This window comes from Pempheris klunzingeri, chromosome 23 (genome assembly GCF_042242105.1).
Source record: "Pempheris klunzingeri isolate RE-2024b chromosome 23, fPemKlu1.hap1, whole genome shotgun sequence".
In the NCBI taxonomy this organism is placed as follows: Eukaryota; Metazoa; Chordata; class Actinopteri; order Acropomatiformes; family Pempheridae; genus Pempheris; species Pempheris klunzingeri.
This window is the reverse complement of record NC_092034.1, coordinates 7,551,574-7,579,369: the sequence shown is the minus strand read 5'-3', so window position 1 is coordinate 7,579,369 and position 27,796 is coordinate 7,551,574. Positions and strand designations below refer to the sequence as shown.

The 27,796-nt window shown below is 40.7% G+C and overlaps 1 protein-coding gene across 1 annotated transcript in view; it reads left to right on the top strand.

Annotated features, from left to right (window-relative positions):
- The window catches only part of arap2 (ArfGAP with RhoGAP domain, ankyrin repeat and PH domain 2), a 105,873-nt gene that overhangs the window by 72,572 nt on the left and 5,505 nt on the right, over positions 1-27,796 (top strand). The window contains exons 16-28 of the mRNA XM_070854712.1: positions 3,414-3,516; positions 4,206-4,404; positions 10,173-10,236; positions 10,757-10,920; positions 11,631-11,843; positions 12,168-12,273; positions 13,936-14,083; positions 16,511-16,588; positions 20,248-20,322; positions 21,086-21,203; positions 23,788-23,919; positions 24,398-24,534; positions 25,447-25,529. Coding sequence (XP_070710813.1) covers positions 3,414-3,516; positions 4,206-4,404; positions 10,173-10,236; positions 10,757-10,920; positions 11,631-11,843; positions 12,168-12,273; positions 13,936-14,083; positions 16,511-16,588; positions 20,248-20,322; positions 21,086-21,203; positions 23,788-23,919; positions 24,398-24,534; positions 25,447-25,529 — 1,620 coding nt within the window. The remainder of the gene's footprint in view (positions 1-3,413; positions 3,517-4,205; positions 4,405-10,172; positions 10,237-10,756; positions 10,921-11,630; positions 11,844-12,167; positions 12,274-13,935; positions 14,084-16,510; positions 16,589-20,247; positions 20,323-21,085; positions 21,204-23,787; positions 23,920-24,397; positions 24,535-25,446; positions 25,530-27,796) is intronic.

Below are 27,796 nucleotides of genomic sequence, written 5' to 3'. Positions count from 1 at the left end.
ATCGCCGCGCTACAGGAGGCCGTAGGTGTCGCTTCCATTAAACACAGCATTTCGGTAATTTCACCGTGGCAGAGGACACCGTGAATTATAGCGTGGCCCCGACACATACGTCTGCTAAAGCTGTATGAATATTACAAACCCACTCCTAAGGAATTAATGCAAAGGGAGTATGTTGGCTGGTGATAAGTTGAGGTTTTCTACAGACTTTTTTGACTCATCCGCCTGTTTCGACAAGAATAATTCTGAGTCTGTTCTGACCTTCAAATTCAACAGAAAGCGTTGGAAACTGCTCTTTTCCTATTTTCCGTCTTTGGTCTTTTTGGCTGCTTTTTGCACCATTTCACTCTCTCTGTCTCTCTCTTTCTCACACACACCAAGTAAAATAGCAGAGTTCTTAGAGACTTTTTAGAAGGGCTTAGTTGCTAACTTTGCCAGCGAGATAGGTTACATATATATACATGGGCTGGGGAATTAAGACTTTCTCAGAGAACACCGAAGCCTTAAGGAGAAAATAAAAGGCTACAGAAATACATATAGCCGTCTTTATGCATGTTTGAACTACAGGTGATTCTTGTGCTGCAGACGCCTCCACAAGGCAAAGTGTGTGCGTCTAAGTTCTGTCAAACTTAACTCAATCACAGAAAGGGTTTTTTGGCTATCGCACACTCAAATAAGCACTATACTATACTATACTACTGTACTATAATTAAACTAAAATGAAAGTTAAACAGCAAGTTTTTAAAATAAAACATTTTCTTACTATCAAGTTAATTTTAGTATGACATACGGAGAGTACAAACTGTAGAAAGACAATGTCTGTGTGACTAAAACCACTTATTTGGTCTTTTTTAACATTATTTTAACAATAAAGTAAAATAAATGCAATAATTTACAGTTTGCTCAAAAACACAAACACATGAATTGTCTTGTGTGAGTGTGAATGGAATGTTTTGGGTTGTTGAATAGAAAAAAGTAGTTGCTCACCCAAAGGACAAATAACAGGCAGGTGAATATATAATTATCACAAAATAATTGTTTAGTTGCAGCCCTACGCACACCGTAATAATACATTTTGTTTACTGCATTTCCCCTGTCAGTGTTACTTTGGGTTATGATCAGATAGGACACTTCTGAGTTCTTTTACATGAACGTCCGCAGCACTGTCATCTTTTTGCAGTGATCTTACTTCTTAAATATTAGATATCTATGTATATTCCCAGAAATCAGGTCAATGCTAAATTTCTACTGGATATACCGAAGGCCTTTGGCTACGTATCTGCTAAACTGGATCTATAACAGTCTTCACTGTACACATTTGTATGTGTATGACAGACAGAGCTTTGCAAGCATTGCTGTGGCAGCAGTGTGCATGAAAAGGAAGATCAATACTGCTCTCATCCAAAATAGTTGAACTGACAGTCTGAGTACAAGTGAAACTAAAGTAAAATAAAGCCTAAACAAGTCAGTTTCCATTTCTGAAGCCTAAGTTATGTTTCATTTCCTGTGTATTGCTTATTTTATTGGTTTTGTTTTTAGGTGCCTCTTGCGTGCAAATAAACATATTAAAAGAGAGGACAGTGTGAAGTTGGGTAAAATAAATAAGAAAAATGGAAAAATAGAAGAAGTAAAATGAGCAGGAGAAAAACAAATATCTAAAAGATGTATAGCATCTCATATATAATATATTTTCCTCATAGGAGACACAAACCATTTAAAATGACAGATCATACAGAACAAGAATGTATCCTATGTGATAACGGCTGTATGTTGTGTCTTATCTCAAGTTCTTATATCATCCTGTTGTTATTATTTCAACAACTTCCTCTCTCTTTATGTATCGCTCGCCTCCCCCCTCTCCCTTTTTTCCTCTCCCCAGCCACTCCCTCCCTCTGGGACGCTCATAATGCAGCGTTCATCTCTTATACCTCCGTCTTCTCCTTCTGTCCGTTCTTCATGATACCACATGCTCAGCGCAGCGCCGTACCCCTCCACCACTCCCTCCCCCGCTGTCCCTCCGGGACTCCCTCTAACAAGCGCCTGTACACCTGCCGACGGAGAGAAGGGGGGGGGGGGGCAAAGGGTGTGTGTATGTATGAGTGTGTGTGTGAGGGGGGTCACAAGAGGGCACGCAAACACACATGTCTCGCCTGTTCCCCTGACATGCGTGTGGAGGGAGCGACTGAGCGCTGCCGTGACCTCCGTGACACAGCACCTTAAACACCCAGCGCTGTAGCATTTAGAGCCTCCAATGGAAAAGTAGCAACCACTTGGCAGTGTGTTCAAACCATTAAGATGGTGATACTCTAACCTCTGCACCTTCACTGAGAGACAGAGGGAGACGGGGGGAGAGAGAGAGAGAGAGGGTGGAGGAAGAGACGACAGGAGGAGAAAGACCAAGAAAGATTAATAGCTGCCTTTTTGCTTCCGACAGCAAGGGTTTTGCCTGCAAGTGTGTGCAGATGAATGAGTGTGGGAGTGCACGCGTGCTCATTTTTTTTATTTTCTTTTGAAGTATTATATATTCGGTGTGTATACACATACCCAGGAGGGTGAATGGTCCTTACTGACTGACGCACACATTGTATAAAAACGCATGCACGACAATTTCAAGGCAAAATCTCAATATCTGAACTACATTAAGGCACCGAGGCATTAAGGTTGCATATTGTCATTTTACAACCCAGGGTTGCATAGTGAAATGTAAGATGTACCTCCCTTCATGCTTCACACTCACCCAGAACATCTATACAAATATTTAAATGTACACGATTTACATGATAACATGCTGAGCAGCAAGCAGGTGGAATCTCCCATATTGAAAAATGCACGACATCCTTTCCTTTCAACCCAAAAATAAATTCTAATACTATAATGTTATAATACATGCCTGTTTGTTGACGACAGGTTGTACACACATCTTAAACAAAGATCTCCAACAGCTGAAGTCTCCATTTTAAGAAAATGTTTTCCAAAAACAAACGGGATCATAGATGATATTTATTAATAGTGGTATGTTAAATTAATATATGTAAAATTTGCAGTCTGGAAATCAGCTTTTCTTAAATCAGTGCACTGTAAGTTTCTTTTAATGGGCTGCGTGTGAACAGGACTAACCAAACTTGTGTTCCAGTCAGTCAGCTGAGAAAAGTCAAAGCTCAGCTTGATGATCACCTCATTCCACAGCATCCATGATATATATTTTTATATATACATTTTTGCAAGTTGATCTTCTTGGCATGCCAAGTCTTGCCTAAGTGTGAGTGGTTTTAACTGTTTGTAAATCTACACAGATTTTGGTATTTCTTTGCCTGTTTCCTGTATGTCTTGGCTTGTGTGTGTGTGTGTGTGTGTGTGTGTTTGTGAGGACATTTTCCATCCCACACATCTAATAGTGAGCCGTGTGTCTCTGGCAGGGCCGTGTTTACGGTGGAGCTGTACCTGCAGACAGAGCGACTACTGATTGTCGGAGCTGAAACACAGGAAACGCAGCATGACTGGATCCAGGCGCTAACAAAGGTGACACACTTTGCATACAGCACACACACACACACACACACACACAAAACATACTTATTCTCAATGCCTCCTTTATAAGTTTGGTTTTTACTTAGTTAAAAAAGAAGAAAGTGCGTGGATGCACTGCAAGAACTACAGCACATCCACCCAGTACTCTTTCATTCACTTTTCAACTTCTGTTTTGCTACTTTGCAGCACAAACATTTGTGCACATTGTCCTCAGTGAGCCCCAATGTCGCCTGGGTTTCCTTCAATAAGACAAGTGGTCCTAGTATCTCCTCCCCCACATGCTGACAGGATCTTGTAATAACACCCCACATAGATATGTCCCCTATTCCCTATTTTATCTCTTTAATCCCAGATAACAGAGTCAGAGATAGTGGGTGGTATAGCTGCATTAGCCCATATGTCTCTCCATCTGTGCCACAGCCCTTCCACTACTCTGTATTTCAATTTGAATCACAGAAGAATCGCCAGACAGAGAAGGAATATGAACTTGGGAAAATAATTCAGCCATGGAGCAGAAACTGAGCAAAGGTTTCCCTCTACAAGAAGGCTGCACCTGTTGTGTTTCTGTGTTGCTAGAAGCCACAGTTTAAAAAAAAAAAAAAAAAAAAGTTACTGTTAAATGTGAAAGTACTTAATTTGTGAGCCTGTGCTCTGTTTGTTTATGTGTTTGCGACTCGCAGTGCTTCGCCCCGTCCAAAGTCGAGGGACTGGTGCGGAAAGACGTCGAGCTGATTGGCAGGCTGCATTACAAAGAAGGCCACGACCTGTATCACTGGAGGGTGGGCTGGTTCACGCTCGAGGGCTCTGCCCTGCACTTCAGCCCAGGAGACGAGGAGGGAGACGAGGAAGTCCTTCAACTCAAACAGCTACAGGAGCTCAGTAAGCATGCAGCTTATTTGCGTTGTTACTGTTCTTTTTCTCACCATGGCTCAGTGCTGGGAGGTTGACGACATAGGGACTACTTGCAGTTTTGGTCGTTAACCAGATAGTCAGGTAGCACACAACATTAAGTTGATTTGATTACGTTCGCTGTAAAACTGGATGGTGGGACACAGCTAACATAACTGCACACAGCTTCTTCTCTCGAAGGCTCCAAGGTCGACACTGTCAAGAAGGTTTGCAAAGGGTCAGCGGTGAAACTTTGTCCAGAGTCATTCAGCACCTGAATGACAAAGAAGCAAAAGATTTCCTGGATAAATACTTTAACTGACTAGTTCTGTTGAGAAAATTTCCCTGAAGCACTGTTAGTCCAAGGATAACATTGTCCTTAAGGCCTTGCTTTTTTTTTTATTCTCTTGTAAAAGTGAAAAATGAAAAACTGCCATCAAATCATAACATTTGTGTAACATGCGCCTAATACAGAAAACTGTCAGGCTCTGTCAGGTCAAAACACTTTTTTCGACGTGTCTTTTCTCTTCATTGTGACATTCTGTGACAGCGGTAATTCTTTGCTGCTTGATACATGACTTCGCTGCGAGACACTTTCTGCGGCAAAGAGCTCGAGAGACTCTTTCTGCTGTTTTTCACTCTTGAGGAATTTATTTCCTCCGTGGCAGCAACACATGTTACTCCAGTCATGAAAAACTCACATAGGGAAGGGCTTCCTACCAGCTTTTGGGGCTAACTAACTCTAAAAAACCCCACACTTTTTAATGGATATCTGCAGAAAAGTTCTCAATTTTTCAAATGTAATATTCAGAAAAAACATCTATATTCAGGCCAACGTGGTTCTTTGTGAGTAATATTTAAATAAAAGAAACCCTTAAACCTATTTTAAACAAATGTATACATAATTGTCTCAGCTCGGTCACAAATCACCACGGTTTGCATGAGCAAACAGTCCCTGGTTAAATAGCTTCAGTGCAGCTTTTAATAAGCAATAAATCAGTTTTTAAAAATCTCACAGCCCGAAGTGAACGTGTCTGTTTATGGCTGATAGTGTCAGTGGTCAATTGCAGTAAGTTAGTGATGAATGTGCTCAGAGTTCAGGCTTTTTAAAATTCACTTTCACCATGTTGATATACTGTGTAATTCCCAAAACGCTACCAATCCATAACACCCTCCTGCTACTTGCAGTTATAACTACTTAATGATGTGAGAGGATGCAGGCAAGCAACCAGTGTCAGAAGGCATTTCAGCTTCTCACGCCATTACACATCTCTGCTCTAATTGGCTGGCTTAGTCCTCCATTACAGAAAGGGTCCTGCAGGAGAGTGAGAAGATGCCACGGGCTCGTATATGGGAAGATGTTTTGTTAATATGAGGTCAGTAAAGGTCAATATTACAGCACGAGGAGAGCATCGGCTAAAACGGGATGTAGATTGCTCTGCACTGCTTTGTCACATGATTTCAGGTAGAGTCCTGTCTCATTCGCTCACAGTGTGATGGTGTCATAGTAGCATTCTTTCAACCGGCCACTAACATGAATTTTGCCAATATCGCCACATTACTGGCAAACACTAGTCATTTAAAGGATTGTCAGTGGAGCAAAGCTGCCAGTCACAGTGGAAGTTCACACATACTTTGGCAGATTGATCGATTGCACCAGTGTGATGTGCGAACAGAAGGAGGGGAGAATTAATGGATCTTTTTAATCCATTTACAGCTCGACATGGATCAAATCGTGCAAAGTGCCGCCCCATCTTCTCACCTTGGGTGGGGTAAAGAACTGCAGCAGAGCTCATTTTTATTCCCGGCTTTCTCAAACCATATTTGTCACAGCCGAGGAGCCGTCAGCGCCAGAAGGGACTGTGTTTTGTCAGGGGATGGTAGGTTCTGGAGCAGTGAAAGGATCCCTTTAGGAATCACAGTCTGTGACATGGGATTAACTGTTATTTTCTCTGAAGTGACACCACCACATGAAAGGTGCCCCTGTGTAGCAGTGAGGGATTTAATAAATACACTTTTCAATTAAAATCACGACATGTTTCCAACATGGAGCACTTCAAACTGCATCAGGAGTTCATTGCAAGTGTGATCCCGTCTGTTCTGGTTTTTCTGACCTCAGGCTGGCAGTTATGATAATTTTCTAAATCTTTTTTCTCAGAACATACTAAAGGGTTTTCTTACTGCAGATAAAGTGAAAACTCGAATCTTTGGCTTTTATTCATTTTTATCCGTAATTGCCTTGTCTGCCATTTATTCTCAACCCTGTGACAAGGGCAGTTTTTCCTGTTTTTAGCTTACTATTCAAAATATTTTATTGATCTTTGTCATTTGGTAAGTACTCACTCGCCTCGGCTATGGAGCACTTGGTACCTTTGTTTGTTAAAAACAAAATCAAAAGTGCACTACTTCTCAAAATGGCTTCCTAGGGGCTCAGCTGTGTACTTGAGAGAGAGGATTGATCTTTTTATGATGCCTTGTGTCAAGATGTCTGCCGCACAAATAACTAGAACCAAAGTAAAATGAGGGGGAAATGACAGATACAGTTGGATAATCATTAACCTGTCACAGTGCACAAATCTGCCTTCCCACCTCTTTCTGAAATGAACGGTTTTCAAACAAGATAAGCACATTGACTTTGAACTCATTCGGTGCAATTTTCTCAGTGGATTTCTTTTAAGGCAGTGGCTAAATAAAAGAAAAAATGTTAATCCATGGCTGTGCTCTGTCAAATTAAGATAGGCATCAGCACAAGGCCGCAGTCCAGCATATTTAGTAGTCAGATTTCAGTGTGACCACACTGAGGTTCCTTTATATAGTGCAGGGGATAGGGACAAAATTAAAACCACTTAGAACTGTGTGGAGGCTATATCCTCACTGAAGCCAGCTGCTGATCTGGCCAATGATAAGCCTGTGCTGGTGACCGAGAGGCCAGCAGTGGGAAATGATAAGCCACCTTTATTTGACCAAGGTAGTAACTCATGTACCTAATCTAGATTGGCTACTAGCTTGGCTTGCCATTAGCCTTCGAGGCTGGTGACTAGCACACCACGGCTACTGGCCTGGCTTCTGCAAAGATATAGCCTCTAGGACTTCCCAGTAATTGCGATTTTGTCCTTTACTCTGAGCCACACATTTCAAAGCAAATCACAAAGCACAATTCTGTGACAACAAATTCTTATCAGAATTTTTTTCTTTTAAACTGGTATTTTTATAGATTTTCTAACAAATCAAAGATTAAAACAAAGATTATCTCAAGACACTTTCGCTATAGAGCAGGTCTAGACCATACTCTCTATTAAGAGAGACCCAACGATTCAAGAATTCAAAATTAAAGATTCATGAATCCCCACATGAGCATTAGGTGACAGTGGCAAAGAAAAACTCCCCTTTAACAGGAAGAAACCTTGAACAGAACCAGGCTCAGAGGTGGGCGGCTTTCTGCCGGGGTCCAATATATCGTCTAATTTAATATCGGTATCATTATCGGCCTCAAAAATACAGTGTATGTTGGGCTTTGGTTTTCAAACATTATCACATAATCTTAACACACTCTACCAAACTAGTAGGAGTTGCTATGGCAGCAAAAAGTGATCTCCCAGCTTCTTTCCACCCATTAACACAGCCAGTTGTCTTCACTGGAGACACAGTTCCATGTGGAGGAACTGCTGCTGGGAATCGACACGGGCCTCTGCAAATGAGGACAATAGGGCTTCTAGTTTATCATATAATAGCCGCCAAAATAAACAGCACTTAAAGCTCCCACTGCAAATGTGCACCAGAGCCCTAAATCATGGATTTTTAGAGGGAGGGAAAAACATAACGGAATCTCAAACTGGATAGCCAGTATGAATTCTGTACAAAACAAGGCCCCAGACTTAGTTCCTTATCACACAAACATATTAAGTAATGAAAAATTTCCAACTGAGCTGGAACATGGATAAAAGAGTATTGCTGTGTGTTTGTTCAAACAACAATGACAAGTGTTTTGCATTTACCTGATAACACTCTTAATAAACCTCTCTCAAGTCAATATCAATCTCTGAAGTTTCCTGCTTTCTTCTCTTGCTGTTTGAATCAGAATAAAATAATGTGCCCTTGAAAATCTGCCAAAGAAAATAAAAAGCAAATTATTTCTTAAGAGAGACTTTTGGGGATTAATTTCTTTTTTTTTTTTTGCTGTTTAGCTCAACATGCAAAGGCCAATGCAAAAGACTTGTTAGCCAAAATAAGACTCTTAGATGTAACATTTTTAACAATCGTCTTTCGCGCAACAACAATTAAATTGAATTACCGGTCGATGCAGATAAGCGTGTTTACGCAAAAAGCAGATGCAAAGATTGTATATTTGGTAGAGGAAACAGAAAGAATTAGTTTCTCTTTTTTGTGATGTAATGAAGACAATGTATGTAATGACAAAACCTGGCTTTATTTACTAATAACTTGTTGTACAGGTAGTTTGTTCGCTAGCTGTCAATGATGACGAACAGTTAATTTTGTTTAAGTCTAGATTCTTCTCTGTTTGCTAGTTTATCTGTTTATCTGTTATTTGAACACAACCAGCGGGAACTTGAGTATGATGTGAGTACCAGATGTTGCCAGGAGATTTGTGAATCAACTGCAGAGCCTCATATCTTTTTTGTACTTTTTCTGTTGTGTGTGTGTGTGTGTTGATCCAAGCAGCTGTTTCAACCCGCAGAAGAGATTATGGCAGAGCTTTCAAGTCCCTTAGCCCAGTTTTTCTGTATCCTCACTCTGTTATTTAAAAAGACTTGGTTGTAAAGATGAAGAATGGCAGGAACTCCTGTTTATTTCCTCCTTGTGTTGAATTCGGCTCTCTGTTTAGCATACACAAGGACATATAAGGGCCAATGCAAAAGTCCTATTAGCCAAAATAGGACTCTTAGATGTAACATTTTTAGCAATTGTCTATTTCGTACCAACAATTACATTTTCCGATGCAAATAAGTGCATTTTCGAAAGACGCAGATACAGAAATTGCATGTTTTGTAGAGGCAATAGAAAGAATGAGTTACTCTTTTTGTGATGTAATGATTGAGAAATCTATTTTGGATATACACGACATGCTGTAGAAAATATTGTCCACAGATGGCCCGTATCTCTGGTAAATATGAGGATACCGCTGGCAGCTGGTTAGCTTAGCCTCAAAGACTGGAAATAGGTGGAAACAGCTGGTCTGGCTCTAACCATATGTAAAAGAAAAAAAAAACCCCATCACCTTTAAAACTAGCTAATTGATATCTATCTTGTTTGTAATTGTATATATCATGTAATAATTGCATCTTGTTTGTTAAATATGGACAAAAACCAAAGCCTAAAAACAACACCTTGTAGTTTAGCATAAAGCATGACGACTGCTTACGCCCCACTTCCCTCTCCGGTTTAAACCTTTGGTTAGTGTCTGAAACAAAGTTGGATGCCTTTGGCATTTTCCCTGCTGTACTGTTCCCTCATTTCTCTTCACGTTTCTAAAGACTAGTCAGACATGTCTATACATATTATGCAGTGTATTATTTGCCATGAGTGACGTAAAAAAGTTAATGAAAAGGCCTTTCAGTGACGGGTAATGAATGCATTGACATTGACGTTTCATGTTGAAAGCTTCTAAGTGTTCATACTTCTGACGGAGATTGAACAACAGCAAATGTCAAACCAAAGGTGTTGCCGACACTTTGCATTAACGCACAACTTATTGCTTTTTAAATGTACACAGTCTTGAACATGTTGTCCTTTTCCTTCAGCTGTCTCCACACATACGGAGGGTGAGGACAAGATCCAAGTTCTGCTGATGGTGGAGGGCGGAAGGTATGTCAGGCTTTTAAAAAAAGGTGTGCTAATTGGCTGCGTATCGGCGATGCAACAGCACCATGCATTATGCAACACCGTTAGCTTTGATTTGCCTTTGTCTTGTTAGTCCGAATGCACTTTACCTACTGTAACCGTCTGAGGTAATTAAAGCCTCGCTGGACTGGCTGCCTCAGTTACAGAGACGAGGTGAGACGGCACTTAGCACAGCAACAGTTTTAGGTTCCCTTTTAGAGTAATGCAACAAGACTTTGTGTTTACTTCGTTAATTGCTCTGCGTTTGTGTGTTTTTGATGAAACCTCATGGGAAACCGGGGCTTGTTTATAGGAGTGTGTTCCGTAGAAGGGCTTTTGGATTCCTTTAATCTTGTTGGTTGTGTATTTAATGACTTAACACTGCTTTTTCCAAATTCAACTTAGAACAACTTTTGGCCTTAAAAGATGAAACATCATAGTGTTACCGGAAATGATATCAAGGTGTACTTCATTAATGGTTACTTGTTTTTCCCCCCCTTAATAGAACAGTGTACATCCATGGCTTCAACAAGATGGACTTTGCACTGTGGCACTCAGCTATCACACAGGCTGCCGGCACAGATGGCAAGGCGCTCAGCGACCAACAGCTGACTAAAAACGGTGTTCCAATCATAATCGACAGTTGCATTGCTTTTGTCACCCAATATGGTGAGTTACATTACATTTACGGACGTGAAAAGTTTAAAAAGTTCTATATAACTGTTTCTTTTTAAATTCCCTTGAGGAGCTGATTCATCCAGTGTGCTGCGTCGTGATGAGAATTTCATGCTCTCTAATGTTGTCTAGCGTAACGCTGTGACATTATCCCATCTGTCTTTTTGAACGTATTTTTAGTAGTGTAGACAATGTAGTCCAACTTCTCACTGCACTTCTCCTGTGGATAAATTCATCTGAATTGTAAAATATAAACGCACACAGTCACAATGTCCATATAACATTGTGCCTGTTGTTTTATCAGTGCATTAGAAATGCAGTATGAGACCTATACAGTATCATTATAAGTGGTCTGCAATATAATGAGGGATTGGCACTGAAGTTAACTCTGACTGAAACTGTAAAGTGGTACAAAAGGTTATTATACCTTGCAAGGACAATTTCATTCTACCTGCAATTTAGATTCAAATGTGCTTGTGTAACATTGTCAAGCATCCATAAGGTTGATTATTGACCTATAATTGCGTTTAGTTATATAGAATTTGTTGCACTGTACCGTCATTTGCTGTTGCAGACACTACACATCAGAGAGTATATAACAAAAATGCACAGAAGTCATAAAGTAACGAGCCAACAGTTCCTAAAACCACTCATGAGTGTAGGATCCTGTCAGTTTATTCAGCCATCTATTCCCATCTAACCAGGTTTGTGCCAGGAGGGCGTGTACCAGAGGCCGGGGGATCCTGATCGAGTGGCCCTGCTTCTGGAGGAGTTCACTCGGGATGCCCGCAATGTGAAGCTGAGGGAGAAGGAGCACCAGCTGGAGGATGTGACAGACACCCTGAAGAGCTTCTTATCCCAGGCAGAGGACGCCCTGCTGACAAAGGAGCTCTATCCGTACTGGGTGTCAGCTCTGGGTATGTGAGGTGTCGGGTGGGGTGGAGACATAAAACGGGAGTGACAAAATGAGCAAATGTTAAAGGTGTATTTACTGCAGACACAATACAGACATGTGGGGTGTGATTATGTTCCTATAATACGCTGCGTCTTTGCTTTCTAGCATTTTCATATTTTTTGAGACACAATTTCATCCTCTCACATGAAGAAAAACATGAAGTGTACAAATTTGTTTCACAAATGACTCAAAAAGAACAGTATGACGCTCATTTTCAGTTTATAGTTTGTGATATTTGGCATTTTTACAGCAGGTCTCATCTCTAGTTTTTTTTTTTTTTTGGTAGATGAGAAGGACGAGAGGCAGCGAGTAAAGAAGTACTCCACTTTCATAGAAAGTTTGCCAAAGATAAACAGGTCAACACTCGAAGCTCTCCTCCAACATCTGTACAGGTATAATATCACACACACACACAGCTCACACATGCCTCACACTGCAGGCATTTAAAAACTGTGCAAGTGAGGCTATTTCATGGTCAAGGATAAGGTTTGCTACCCTGAGGGGAGAGTACATGTGGTCAAGTGTGTTAGAAACTTCAAAAACAAGAACATGTACTTGGATGTATAACATCGTATAACATGTATTTGGATGTACTTGTACTTTAATTGTGTATTTATTGTATTTTTATTTATTTACACCTTGCCAGCTTTAGTTACTCGTTATATTTAAGTGACATAATAAAATTATAGAGTACAACACACTGTTCAAGATTAAACTTTTTTTTTTCCTTGCGTCCTTTTACAAAAAAACAGTGTCTAGTTGGAGGTTTCTGTGAATCTTCCTCCAAAGCACCCAAAACGCTTAATGCCAGATCTTTACTTGTAATGGAACATTTTTACATTGCTGTACTGCTACTTTTACTTCACTAAAGGATCTGAGTACTCTGTGCACCGCTGATACATCCATTGTATGTCTGGAATTAAGTCCCTAACCACAACATGACTCATCTTATCCCCCCATCTGCTTGTTGGATGAATGTGGTGCAGTACACGGGCAGCCCGGTGAGCGTAGCCACTGGACACTTTTGTTAAAAACGTGACGACACTTAATTGGACATGGAGACGGAGCTGAGCACCGTCTCCATCGTGTTTTCCATTGGACTTGTGGCCCTTGGAACAGGTGTAGCTCCGCAGATGCCACGCTGCATCACAGATGTAACAAGTGCGGAGACTCAAAGGTCCTGCACTCTGAGTAGTCCTGGTGTTGCTATTTGTCAGCTGCTGATTAGCCTGTTGTCCCTTCTGCTCTGCTAATGACCCACTTATCCCTTTTGATGTGTGTTTGATTTAGTTTTTTTTTCTTCTAAGCTATCAAGCAGGACAGCTCTTGGATTTCTGTATGTGGAGTGGATATGGTGGCAGGTCCTCTAAATTACAAGCTTTCTTGGCACTGAAGCCGTGCACTGAACAGTGTCCTTGGGTAGAAAACAACAAACCACTCTCATATTATTTCTGCCATTTATTGGCATTTTACAAAAAGAGAAATCCAGTGATTAATTGTTAAAAATGTCATTTTTTCTTTTCCTTTTTTTGAAAATGCAGAAATGCAAGCTTATTCGCAGTTATTTAATTAGGGCGTTGATGATTTTTCACTTTTTTCATTCTTGTGCATTGTGAACAGTCAGCTTTATGTGTAGAAATCTTCTCAACCGGTATGGAATGAAAACAATAACACTTGCACACACCCACAAACACTGCGTTCAATTCACAGCATCGGCATTATACACACAAGGTGCAGAGCCAAAGAGACGAAAGCTTAGCATCACAACTTGGATCCTGTCCTGCAGCAATCCCACCTCTAGTTGCATTCAGAGACTCTTCTGTCTTGATGTCTCATTCACTGATGCTCACATTAAACATTGGTCCCTCAGAAACCTGCAGTGGATGGTTGTGATTTATGAACATTATGTTAATGATGTAGGTTGTTTTGGGAAGACTTAATAGGCTCTTTAAATGAACGAAGCCTTACGTTTTTGAGTGTTTATGTCTGAGAGTACAGTTATGCGTGGGCACGAGTGATTGATCTTCTAACCCTGAAGTCTCTCTGTGATTCAGGATTCAGCAGTGCTCTCACCTCAACCACATGCCGAGCGGAAAACTGGCCTCTGTCTTCTCCTCCTGCTTATTCCAGACTCGGGGACAAACCCCACAGGAAACTAGCGTCGTCCATGACCTCATCAGCAACTACATTACACTCTTCAGTGTGAGTCAACGTTTTTTTATGCATTTACTTTTTGCCATTTGACGGGAGACAACGAGGAGGATGACAAATAGCTGAGCTCATGCGAGTCTTCCAGCTCCAGTTATTTTTTTATTTAAAAGTGGCTTTATTACATAAATTCTCATTACATAATCAGTAAAACATATTATCATACAGCTAAAACAAAATATCACACACAAATCACAGCCCATCTGCTTACTTCAATCCAGTCATGGCAAACCAGTACTTTAAATGTTACTCTGCTCAGTTGTTACAGTCAACAGTCAAATATGGAAACCATTGTCTTTGCCGACTTCTCTAGAAAAAACACAGAGAACGTATTGAAAAAACAGGTCACATAAAACAAAAAAATACCCACGGAACGTTGTTCAGGACATTGTTTGCTTGAGGCGAAGCGAGGCCAGGCTTATGACTCTGAATTTGTTCTATATATGAGGAGCCCTTTTGATAGCAGAAAAATATAACCTAATGATAAATATAAGAAAAGATTTTTTTTTTTTTTTCCCGTTGACTGAGCAGTCTGATTGCCTTTTTTGTTTTTGTTGCATCAAACTAATTTTAGCTCTGATTAAGTGCATACACTGTAAATGCTTCATGGAATGCATTTTGAATATTACACAAAATAACAGCATGTAAAAACTATTCATTTTTCACACTTATATAGAGGGATAATAATCATGAAATAGTTTTTTACTCTCAGCAGTAAATAGCTGCCCTCTAAATAATCCTATTTTTCAGAAATGTTAAAAGTGCTGCAGCTGTTTACTGTTGCAGATTTTTAAAAAAAAGGGGGACTTATGAGACACTATTGAAAATAATAATGTTCAAAGTTAATGCAGAAGAATCTGAGATTATCTGACAAGACAAGTCAAGCTCCAAAAAATGCGTAATCTCACATTTCCCATAATGCGACTCTGTATCTTCTGTCATTAGACCCTGCTTGCCTTGTAAATGCCCACTTTCAAGCTCCAGCCCCCCTCAGTGTGTAATGCAGGCTTTCTGTTAATAATAATTCTATAAAGTTTCCAAGCCCAATCTGAGATAACCATGACTGTCAGATTTAAGAAAGCTCCCACCATTACACAGCTGCTTTCACAGGCTGAACAACACTTACTCATATTGTATAAGCTAATCTTTATAAGTAAAATTGATGGAATGAACTCTTTAAAAGGTTTAATTTTTGAATTTCAAATGCATCTTAAGGGACCAAAACAAAGGAAATACAAATGATTGATCACTCAAAACTGCATATTGACATTATGAAAAAAAAGAACTGTGTACATAATGTGTGCCATCCAAAATTGAAAATATACATATTGTCCTATATGGTAGAATATGTGAGTGTTACCCAATGACCAAATCATAAATGAGATATTTCTGTTTATTTCCAACTGTAAGAAAAGGTGTAACGCATCCAGTCAAGGCAGTGAGCTCACAAGACTTAGGAAGACTCTCCAATCAATGACAGATGAAAAAAAAACATTTAAAGCATTCACGTATTACCATATTGCATATCTAAACCAAGCTGCAGGCATGACTTTATTTACACTCTCTTACTTCAACCATCTGGGGAGCAGAACTGTTGTTGCCAAATCTCCACAATAGGCTTGACTTTGCTGACGTGCGGATGGGCGGGGGGGGGGTGGGATCAATGCTACCCTTGGAGAGCTGCCTGGCGCACGGGATACGCGGCACAGAACGACTGCTAATTCCCAGCAGAGCGCCTGGATCCCTCTTGTTCTGACGTTAAAGGAGGAGCATTCACTCCAAATCGGTTCGGGACGCCATCATTCGCATGACAAATAGCCATTAAGCTCTACCAATCATGAGCCCAATAGCAGTGAATACACACGCTGTGACATAAAACGAGTGAGACATCTCGCTAATTAAAGCGCCAGTTCTGAGCTGGATGTCGTCAACAGGGCCCATTATCAGGCCGAAACACACACACGATGAGTTTGTGAGGTTTTTTTTTTTTCTCCCCCAATCTCTGCCATTCGTATAACTCTAACAAAGCAAATTGTTCCCTGAAAATGATAATGATGTTAAAGAAAAAAGTTGGAATAAGAAATATCATTTCCCACACAGAGCTTTGTGAAAGAAAAGAGTATTTACTTGGCGCTGAGCTGTGTCAAACACTCACAGCCAACTTCTTTCTTCAAAATTAGTTTTAGAAGTGTTAGCTGAACGACCCAATTCCGCAGTTTGCGTATGATACCTTTTTACTAGTTTAATTTAGTCTTCCATGTAATGTATTTGAATGCTGAAATTGATATTACCTTCGAAAAAATGGTTTTATGATTCTACCAAGCAATTTAATGTTTCTCAAGTGTAGTGTACATGATCAGAAAGCCTCCCATCGGCTGAGTTTGTGTGTGTCCTTGTGTGTTTTTATGGTGTTTCCAACAGGTCAATGAAGACCGGGTGCAACAAATGGAGAGAGAGAACAGTTTCATCACACGCTGGAATGACAAGAAGGACACCACGGTAAGTCGACCCGCAGAACCCAAATGGAAATCACCAATGGGGGTGTTTCTGTTTGTTTTTGTGTGTATTGATTTGCCTGCATGCGTCAGGTCATGGTCTCTCAAATCAGGAATTGATTTGAACAAGTTTTCTATTTTTCTGGCTAAAATGAAGTGGATAGGGGGGTGGGTTAGGGGAAGGTGGAGGAGGCAGGAGCAGGCGGGTGAGGAAAAAGAGCTTTGTTCCTGTTAACCTTTGCGGCAGGTACTCTATGCTCGGATGCCCCTACCGAGAAAAAACATTTGGTTCAGATAACTGGGAAAAAATTAAATCACATGCCGCTGCTGTTGTAGAAATCCGAAATAAGTTGTTTATGCCCGCTTCTCACTGTCTGCCCCCCCCCCTTCTCTCCACCTTGTCCATAGGCTTTTAGAACATGTCTGCTGCTGTGGGGCAGGAGGGTTACTCAGTGGAAAGCCAGTCTATTATGAAGCTGTCTAAGGTGAAAATTGGGACAACGTTATGGTTATAGACACAATTTCCAGGGTTTTGGGGTTTTAACCCAGGAAAACTAGGGTAGAAAAAGAGATAAGTTGCTATTTTACAAATTAAGAACAATAATTTAGTGGAATTACAAGTTCGCATTGGTGCAAATGCCTCTATTTAAGCAATATGTAAACTTATTTTTAGGGGTGATTACCTTGAGAAGCAGCTGGATCTGTGAGATCTCCATCATGTGAGAATCCATCTTGCCAGGCTCCAAGTTATGTGTTTGTGGCTGAACCACAGTGGTTCGGATCAGTCAGCGCAAGCTATGAGTGGGGTTTATGTGTGCCAACAGCGATAAGCAACAACAATTGCGGCTCCTAAAGTTAACCCAGATGCTGCTAAAGCATCAGTTATATCTTAACTGGAGAGTATTACTTCATTGAACTATCTAAGGCGGGAATTTTTATATGATTTGTTGAGCTAATTGGTTGAAGTTAGCCTGTATCAGACGGTGACAGACAGATGGTTCATCCAGTCACAAGTATTTTTTGAATGTGCTTGACCCTTTACAAAGTTTCTATGGGCAACTGCCCAAATGGTCCTTACAGTTCATCCTGAGGGGGACTAGCATGGCTTAAAACACGCACATTTCAGACCCTGGTCCATTAAAAGTTGAACTATTTAGCCTGCAATGTGAACGTTGCCAAACAGGGGGGGGTGTGCAGGCAGGATTTAAGGTATAGGATGTTGCTGAATAAGTGACTCTTAGATCTGCACTTGAATACCAAGATAGTGTAAGCTTTTGACATTTACAGAAAGCTTGTCTCAGAGGGCTCGGGCCCCGCAGGTGAAGGTTTGGACCTCATCTGTTTCCATTTTAAAGGCAGAGAATGACAAGGGGACCTGCACCCTGCAAGTGGATAGTATGGCTAGACTGAGTGGATAGTGGATAGTATGGCTAGACTGAGTGGATAGTGGATAGTATGGCTAGACTGAGTGGATAGTGGATAGTATGGCTAGACTGAGTGGATAGTGGATAGTATGGCTAGACTGAGGGAGTAAGTAAATCAGTGATATAATGAGGTGTAAGGCAATGCCATGCCTTGTAAGTTAGAAGTGGCACTTTAAAATCAATACTTGCATCTACAGCCAGGATGAATGTAGAGAGTATGACTTTGGTAAAGATTAATGGTAAATGTCTTCATTTTGAATAGAACATTATTGCTTTTCTCACTGAGAAATTCAACCTTAAACTATAACACCATTTAACACTTCATTGCCTTGCACTTTGCTCACTTCTCCAGCAAGTTGTCAACACCTTTATTTCCTGTCTTTCTTTTCCATCGTACAGATGCTATGTTTGTAAATCGGGCCTGCTTGTCCACCCATCATGTAACAATAAAGGGGAAGGAGGAAAAGTGCACTCAGCGACCAAGATGTGCTCACATCTGTGTGTGACATTTTCAAAATTACCGCTTTCGCTCCATTGGCTTGAATGACTGTAATTTCTGTCATTTAGGGCCACTGGAGTCAGAAGAGGGTTCGTCCCTCTTATCATGCAACAGTTCTTCCAGCTCAAACCAATAATAGACCTCAATTCACCTGCACATTAAAATGACAAAGGAAAAGTAACTGTAATTTCCTGATAGCCAAGGCAGAAGAAACCTTTTCACACTCACTTAGTTGTTCATTTTGTGGGGATGGATTACCACTCCACCCGGCCAGAAATCCGGATTTGGTGCTCTCTGTCTTGCTACATTATCAATCTCTCTCTTCACCTCTGTGGTTTTCACCACCAAAAAATATTTTTTAATTGGATCTAGGATGGAAAGGATTACAGCTCCAACACGTAAGGAAAGGTGCTGCTCTTGTGCTGTGACAAGAGCAAAATAACTACGAATTTGACCTCGTGAAAGTCGGGCAGAAAGGCCACTTAGGAGTCGTTTTCATTTTACACAGGTTATATTAAGCTGAGAGAAATGTTTTCAGTTTCATCTATCTATTGATCGGCGAGTGAAAAATTCAAATGGCACCATATAAGAGGATTATCTGGATTTACATTTTCCACTACCACCCACCGTTGTTGTCAAAGTCCATCTTTTTCTATTCTAAGGATCAGTAGTTGTTTCTATTTTTGAATTAATTTTTTTTACTTCTACTACTGTAGTTTATTTGCTTCCTTGCGAAAAGGAAGAGGATAAATGCCACCCTGATCTTTGCCTAAGTTTGGAGCTGCAGCAAGGATTATCTTAAATTTAGCTTAATGTAGCTTACAGTAACGTGGGGACAGGAATCAGTGAAAACAAAAATATGACTTCTCTAGTTTAGCTTAGCTTAAAACCTCGCTACTACACATTTTGTTTAGTATACACTGATTAGCCGATGTGAGACGTAGATGGCAAACTATATATCATTTTAGAGAGCTGGATACTCAGTTTTTTGTAAGCATTATGACATCACCGTAGCAACATGTCGTCATGCCTATTTAGTTTTGCCATCCTGCCATTCTGTCGGACTGTTTGTTTTTCCCGTGCCGTGCAGAAGTTGTCTGTTTGCTGTCTACCGCCTGCCTGAATCCATGTGAATGCGGCATTATATTCTAGAAATTAGAGATTTTATTTACACAAAAGCATCAGTTTGTTATGGTTTTAACAGATGAAAATATTTCCTTTTCTGCTGTGTGGCATTTCTGTGTTTTTCACTAATACAAAATTGGAAAAAAACACCGACACTGAACTCTCTCTCTTGTCATCTCTGCTAGGTTGATTCTGTCAATTTGCTTTAAGTTTTTTTCCATTTCCATTATCACCCTGGAACATTTTCCTTGGTGCATCTTCAAAACATGTTTAAAAAGACAGCACACCTAAAGTTAAAACCTGAGGAGAGCCTTTCAGTTTCAGGGTAGGTGAAACATGAACCCTACGCCTCCACCTCGTCTCGCACGTGTTCTCTTTATTTTGCCGTTTTTTTTTTAATGCTACCAGGATTTCATTTGCCTCCAGCTCAGAAAAGGACCTTTGGTTTCCTCAAATCCTCGAACCGTTTCTCTCACTTTTCTCCATTTAGATTCATGCCACACTGGAGTACGAATTTAGAAGAAAAGCCAATTAATCCAGCTGCATTGCTTTTGTAATTCAACTGATCTCTTTGTCTCCCTCTGTTTTCCCCTCCCTTTCTTTCTCCCTCCCCAGTTCTCTCCAGCTGGGGACTTGATCTTCGAGGTGTACCTGGAGAAGAGAGAGCCAGAGAACTGCTGTTTAATCAAGGTATAACTGTGTGTGTGTGTGTGTGTGTGTGTGTGTGTCTTAATGTGTGCACCTGTGCGTTCAGCAGGCATGTCTGTGTGTGTGCCTGCTTTCTTTATAGGTCCCAGTGGTAAGGTGAGGTAAAGATGGAGAGAGAGAGAGAGAGGGAGGGGGGATGAAGGCAGGTGAAGCAGGAGAAGGAATAAGAGCTGAGGGTGGGTAGAATGAGAGGCGGAGAGGTTGATAGAATAGGGCTGAGACATTTGTGGTTTAACCTGATGGGATTGCAGCCACTGAAATAAATCAAAAGCGAACTAATCAAAGAAACGTCTGATTTAATTGTGTGAGTAATTGCGTTTTACAAGGCGCGCGGGCCGCTGTAGGTTACGGACTCCTTTTACAGGTCGGCAGCAGCATTAGAATAGGGACGGGGTTAAAGAGGAGCACTCAGAAGCACAGTTTGACTTTAATACTCCGCTTTCTCTCTGTGGGGTAAAGAAGCACGTTTGCTTTGTTCGGTCCTGTTCAGGTACACCTAATAACTTGACAAAGAAGCAAGTATTTAATCAGTGCACAGCGTACATGGCTGCGAGTCAGGTAACCGTGCAGTTATTGTTACATGTTAAGCACTGAATTGCTCTTCATAGGGAGAGATGGTTGAAGACGGGGTTATTGATCCAAGGAGCTCATGGTCTGAGCTTTTATATGCTCATTATATGCTTCTTCATCCTTTTTGTTTTTTGCCCAGGTGTGTGTATTTATCTGCTTGTTGCGTTTGCTGAAGGTCTCTCCCAGCATGCGGTCCACAGAGCTTGCAGAAACTGCGCTGAGTATGAGGAACATCACCTTTGACGCCGATGACCTCTGGACCACCTATGAAGTCATTGAGAATGGAGAGTTAGGTATGTAGGATTTCCCAATTGAATCTTCTCCAGTCCCCCTTGTGACACCTTTTCACAGAGCATCCTGAAAAACAGCATTACCCACAGTGATGTATTGATTATCTCCACCAATCAGAGTCCTGGTCAAAATGAGGTCAGTGTATTCGACAGAATAATTGGGGCTGTTGCCACCCCGATGGCTGCATTAGCACAGTATGTTTTTGGGTAAACCTTCCACTACTTTCTGTATCATGGTGAACTTACTGTGGCTGTTAAATGTTCATTCAAAGATGTGCCTGGGGGTCCTGGGGTCAAAGCACTGCTCATAAACTGCAATGTCCCCGGTTCACGTTTGGTTTCCCCTCATTTCCTGTCATCTCTCCACTGTTTCTAGCCAACTTGGGCATCAAATACCATGAGCTGTAATAAAAAAGAGGGCATTTGGAGATACGTAACTGAACAAGGTGTCGACTGTTAATTTTTTATTGAATTTCAACAGTATTGCAACGAAAAGTAATTACATTATGGCTACGTTTTGCTTCATAATGCTAATAGTAGTTATAGTCCATTTCAGAATTGACATGCTTAAAGGCCCCCCCACACATGCGTCTCCACAATCTGCTTGAACCAGGGGAACACCGTGAGGCAGTTTAATCAACACTGAAATTGAAACATGTTTTTCTTTACCTCAGACAGTTCTCGCTTACGCAAAAAGCCTCTTAGAATCCATTTGACGAAATTAACAAGCATTTTATTTTAATCAATTAGAGGAGCATTTTCAGTTACAAATGCTGCATTCTTGTTAGACAGAAGGGTCAAGAAGTCATTTCATTTAAATTAAAGTGGTAGATTCACAAAGGCCTGACAAATATGATTGTGTTTCTATACGCTTCTCTCTCTGAAAATGATTGCCTCTGCCACTGTGGTCTGTAGTTTTGTCTTAATGTCACTGTGTTTATTATGATATTGTCAGCTAACTTGTATTTGTATACCCATGTCTTTTTCTCTTATTTTAAATTATATCACAATTGCATTACTGACTACTATCAGCTGTTATTGCAGGGGCACTTCTGAAATTTTAATTGAACCGAACTGGATAGTTTGCAATTTGTTTTTCTTATCATTAGTTGTACTGTGAAAGGTGCCTGTTGCACGACTAGAACTGAATCAGCTTCTCTCTGTGCACCAGCTGTACAAAGATTTTGGAGTTGAAGCTTAACTTCATGTTCAAGTTAAGTTAAAGGTTACCCTGCTGTCAAGTCCCACATCTCACAGCAGTAAAGGTCTTTGCTCTGAACCTTCTACTGTCGTCTACAGTGTATATCCAATTAGTGATTGATGCACCACATCAGCTTTTAAATGGCTATTCTCATCGGGGGCACATACAAAGATCACACTTCCTCTCATCCAAGGACCTTGTGACTAGAAGATTATGCTATCTCTCTAATGAACCAATGTCCGTGAACATGGAAGCACACTGAGAAATTAGCCAAGCATCGTCAGTTTGATGATATGCACATTAATTAATCATCTTAACCATCATATGTCATAAATTACCTTCATCTTCCTTGCATGATCGACCTAGGGATCTGACCCACCTCATCTTGCATTAATATGCGCTGATGGCACCCCATGCCTCACACAGCCGCTTTTGATCATACCGCGGGAAGCGGTGAGCAAGGGGAAGTCAAAGTTGAGCTTCGTCGCGAAGTTGCTTAGCTGGCGGTCCCCATGCACTTTTCATCAGTTCACTGGGAGTTTACACTGCGCTCTTATGTTTGTTTTTCTCCTCACAAAGTTACAGAGGACATGCCGTCCTCTTCTAAAAATGAAGGTGTGTTGAATACTGAATATATTTGCTGACGGTTCAGCATATTTTCCATGCCAAGACAATATGTCTGTGGAAGAGTAAACAGTCAAGCTATTTTGAAGGCGGTAGCGTGACAGGTTTTGCTCATAAAACCACAAAGAAGGGAGGGAAAGTGCGTTAATTAGCCATTTTAAGGGATAGCTACAGATAAACACTGTTATCGAGGACAATAGGCAGAAAAGGGAAGCTAATATTTGTTGGGAAATGAGGAACTAATTCCATGGCCTGGGTCTGCAGAGATTCCAGAGAGAAGATAAGCCCACTGTTATTAATAAGTTATGCCATTGTGGCTCTTTTTACCTCCTTCGGTTATGAAAAACAGGGTGTAGAGATGGAGGCATCAGAGCAGGGGTGGTGGTACACAAATTATCTACTTTTTTCTTGGCTGATAACATGTACCCTGTTCACCAATTAGCAAGAGATAATAGGTCTATTTTGCACATGACTGTGTTTTTATAATCAGGTCCTGATATGCTGGAGATAATTTAAACTGCTCTATGATGAAAATGGGGAGAACAACAACATAATTTTATTATTCGGTTAACTGGAATTAGTCATGGATTTTATATGAGTTTGTGATTTGGATTCATGCATTTTAATTCATGCAAGAAGAGAAGACACACTGGCTTTGTTGCTGATTTTTTGATCATTTTGGTTTGACCCTTGCTATTTCCTAGCAGAATTAGCTGCCACTCATACCTCTCCCACTGACCTGATATCTTTTATTTTCAACAGAGCGACCATTGCACCACAATGAGAAGATTCTTGAGCAGGTGCTGGAGTGGAGTACCTTGGACTGCCCTAGCTCTGCTTTTCTTGTTATAAAGAAGTTTTCTGGAGCCAAAAGAGTGATGACTGATGGTAAAGGTACATCATTCAATTAATGGTACAAAACCATAAAAAAAAGTAAAAAAGTAAAAGTTATTACGGGTCATTGTTCATTGTAGGATTGCAATTGATTTTTAAAAAATAATCTGTCACCAAAAACACTGTGACAACACTAATTTGTATTTAATTACAACTTCAGTGTTGAATGATATCCATTTTACATGAAAAGTGGTTACAATGGAGGGGATGTGTGTGTGACTATAATGGAAATTGCCCATCATAAGTTTCCAGAACCAGTGGTGATATCTTCGAATTACTTGTTTTATCCAAACATTAGTCCAAAGATTTTCCAATTTGCAGCATTATACAACTGAAAAGAACCCACCAAAACCCAACGATCAAACAGTTATCAAAGCATTGATTAAACTGACTAAATGTTTCACCACCACTTGATAGACTTATCCATCCACTTTGGGCTGATAGAAAATATTCCTCTTTGATCTGTTGTGCTTTACAGCACACCAAAGGCAGATTATAAAAGGAGACTATCTGAAGTTCAACGATGGATCCTCCAAACTGCTGTCGGGGCACAAATTCCAGGACAAGTATGTTGTCCTACGTGCAGAGAAGCTGCTGCTCTACAGAGATATCAAAGTGAGCACACTTTTATTTTCGGCTTAATCTTGCCGCCACATCTACTGTAAACACTTGCCGCTGCTTGTGTCACGAGGAAATTTAAAAGGTTACAGAGCTGCTTAAGAAAGCCAAAACGTGTTAGAACGGCGCCTACATAACCGCAAACCAAATAGACCGAGCTCCACCCAGACTCTCTCTGCTTCATCTCCCTGGCGACATGTCCATCTCAGTGTTCCAAATTTTCAAATTATGGAGGAAAAATAAAGGCTGCTGATGGCAGCGGACTTCCCAGTTTCTTTCGAAAAAGAAAGAATACAGTGTGCGCTCCAGAGAGGACCAGCAGGCCCGAGCTCCCTGGAGGGCTTTTCTTCTCAGCACATTTCTGCAGTTGAAACATGGGATTCGTAAAGGAGTGTGAAGAAGTGTTAATAATTAATGGGGGTGCAGTAATTCTGGCTGTATGGGGGAGGGAAACTGGTGAGGGGCTCTTTCACTGAAAGCTTTTCTAAATATCAGGTTGCAGAAGAATGTGGCTAATTACTGTGTAAATGCAAAGCAAATTAGAAGTGTTTCTGAAATTTAATTGATATCCTTTGGCCTCTCCAATTATTTCCAGTTCTGTATTAAGCACAAATTATAGATAGATGAAGATGAAGATAGACGGTGGGCTGTGATGTGTAGGTGTCAGAGGCAAGACATAACTTTGATTTTGTTCGCTTTGTTCTCTTCTACTTTGTTCTTTGTTCCTTGTTGCTTGGAAGAAGAGGTTTGCTGGTAATGATTCAGTTTGATTGTTGTGTTGCGAGGCTGCGCAGATTATTTTATTGTGGTTCCTGTACAGTGGATGAATTCAGTTTAATGTGTGCCTTATTTTTTTCATCATTGATTTATTAATGGCGGGGGGGGGGGTTCATTTTGTTTTTCTTGCAGGGCACTAAAGCAGAGAAAGTGATCCAGCTGAACTCTGCGAAATGCTACCTGGGCCTGAAGAAAAAACTCAAACCTCCAACCAGGTAAACTGCACTCACATGCACAGTGAACATATTTTCCTATGAAAATGAATGTATGTGAATGACGTATGGATTTAATTCTCTGCGGTAGTAGGTAATGATGCGTAAATGACCACAGCTGCTTTGGCGCTCATTCGCTTGTGCTGCTGACCATTAAGACTTGATGCTGGATCATTTAAGACCAAGAAAAGAGAACCCAGTGAACATAATGTACATAATCTGCCGTATTCTGAGCATGAAGGCCAGGGACTGAATCAAAAAAAGGCTCCATGAGCTGGTTGAGTTGATTGGTTCTTTTGATATTATGCATGAATATACACGTGGATCGTAACTCAAGGTCCTATTAGCTTTATTTGTCATACTACACTGTCCAGTGAGGAAAACCATGATACGTGGCTGAAAGCTTGAGAAAAACCTTGTAAGTGGACAGCCCCTTTTTATTTCAAGCTCAGTGCTGAACTGAGCTTGCCACTCTAAATTCTATTGTACTCCTAATATGCAAAGAAGTTGTCAATGTGTTATAATAATGTGAAATAAGTACATGATTGGCTGCTCTTGCGTCTGTTATAAGCTGCAAAATACTTGGAAATAGTGAACTCAGTCTCGTAGCCTGCGGTTTTGTATTGCGAGCTTGTGAAAAGTGGATTCATTCATATGCTGCAGTAGTATTCTTTGTTTCGATCAGAGAAGTGGCTTTCATTGGCCTGTCGATATTTCCGAAATGTGGATGATAAGAAGTGGTCAGATATCTGTCTCCCTCTGTGAGCAGCCAATAAAAGTGCCACAAATTTTACACCTGCTTCGCCCAGACTTTAAATCACAGGCACAACTGCCTCTGCCATCATATGCCACAAGATGTGAACCAGTTTTAGTGGTCATTTGTATACATTTACATGCTCTCCTTGCATATTTGTGGTGCAATAAATAGTTCAATATTTTATTTCATTAAGCCAAACAATTAATCTGTAATTTTTCCATGCTGCATGATGAATGTGGTCAAACGTGACTCATTAGTGCCGAAACAACTGCTGCGCATTCTTAGCAAATTCGCCGCTCTGTGTGATTAAGATGAACTAGTGGTTATTTAGCATCGCTACTGTGCTTTTGAGTGTACTTTTCCTTAATTTTTTGTGCAAGCTAGTTGTCGCCAAGGATATATTGCTCTGTCTTTGCCCTCAAAGTTTTGCCTCACCAGGAGATAACCTGACCCCGTCTTATTTTTCACAGTAATGAAATTGATTAAATGTAATTGCATTTTAACAAATACAAATTATCAAACTCCGCTCCTGTGGATAGAAAACATTGCTGCCACTGTTTTATTTTAATGATCTTCTATGATTATAATTTATGACACATGCCAAAGCCTGAGCAGTCCTTATTGGTCAAACAAAGAGGAGATTTCTGAGAAGCCAAACCTTATATTTCACATAACGCAATTATAATTCCTCATAATTTTTCCCCATGTCGGAATTTGGAGTCTGGGGAAGCGTGAAAAATGAGTCCGGTAAGCGACTGTCTGCATTACGCCGTCCTTCAGGAGAGGAAAACTGGATAAAAGAGAGGGAGTGGGAGATGAAGAGTGAGTGGGGAAAGAGGGACAGAAGGAAACACTGATACAGCGCGGTATCACAGATATACTGTTGAGTGGGCAGTGGGAGAAGTGATACGGTGAATAAAGAAATAAAGACAGAGTGCTGAGGAGAACGGAGAGTCATAGTGAGAGGGTTAGGAGAGGCAGCGCTCCAGTACCTCATTAGGCAGAGGTCTATCTGTGAGCGGCCTACTGCGGGGTTGGTTCGGCTGCCTTAACTCACAGGAGTGGCGCTCCAGGCTGTGGGCTCACCATCTCTGCCCCCTCTCTCGCTTTGTTCTTCCCCCACTTCTCTCCTCCTATTCAGCCACAGCTGTGAAGGGTTTCGGGGAAGGTGTATTCTCCAGGAAGGTGCTCTTTTCACCTCATGCTGCCTCTGCATAGATTAATTCACACTGAAACATATTATACAGACATACGTGTATACCATAGTATAGTACGTATACCTTTAAGCCTATGGAAATATTGTGTGGATGGGAAGAGTCATTATTTAGCCTGCAACATCATGCAATTAAAAGTATCCACATGGGATCATTTAATGTACAGACAGCAGACTTGGTCTGTGTTGCAATACAGGAACACTCCCACTTTCCAGACTACTTTAGAGACTCTTGCATCTCTCCCAGCAGAAAAGGCTTATAGATGAACAGAATGTGCTCTGTGTATTGTACTCTTTGGC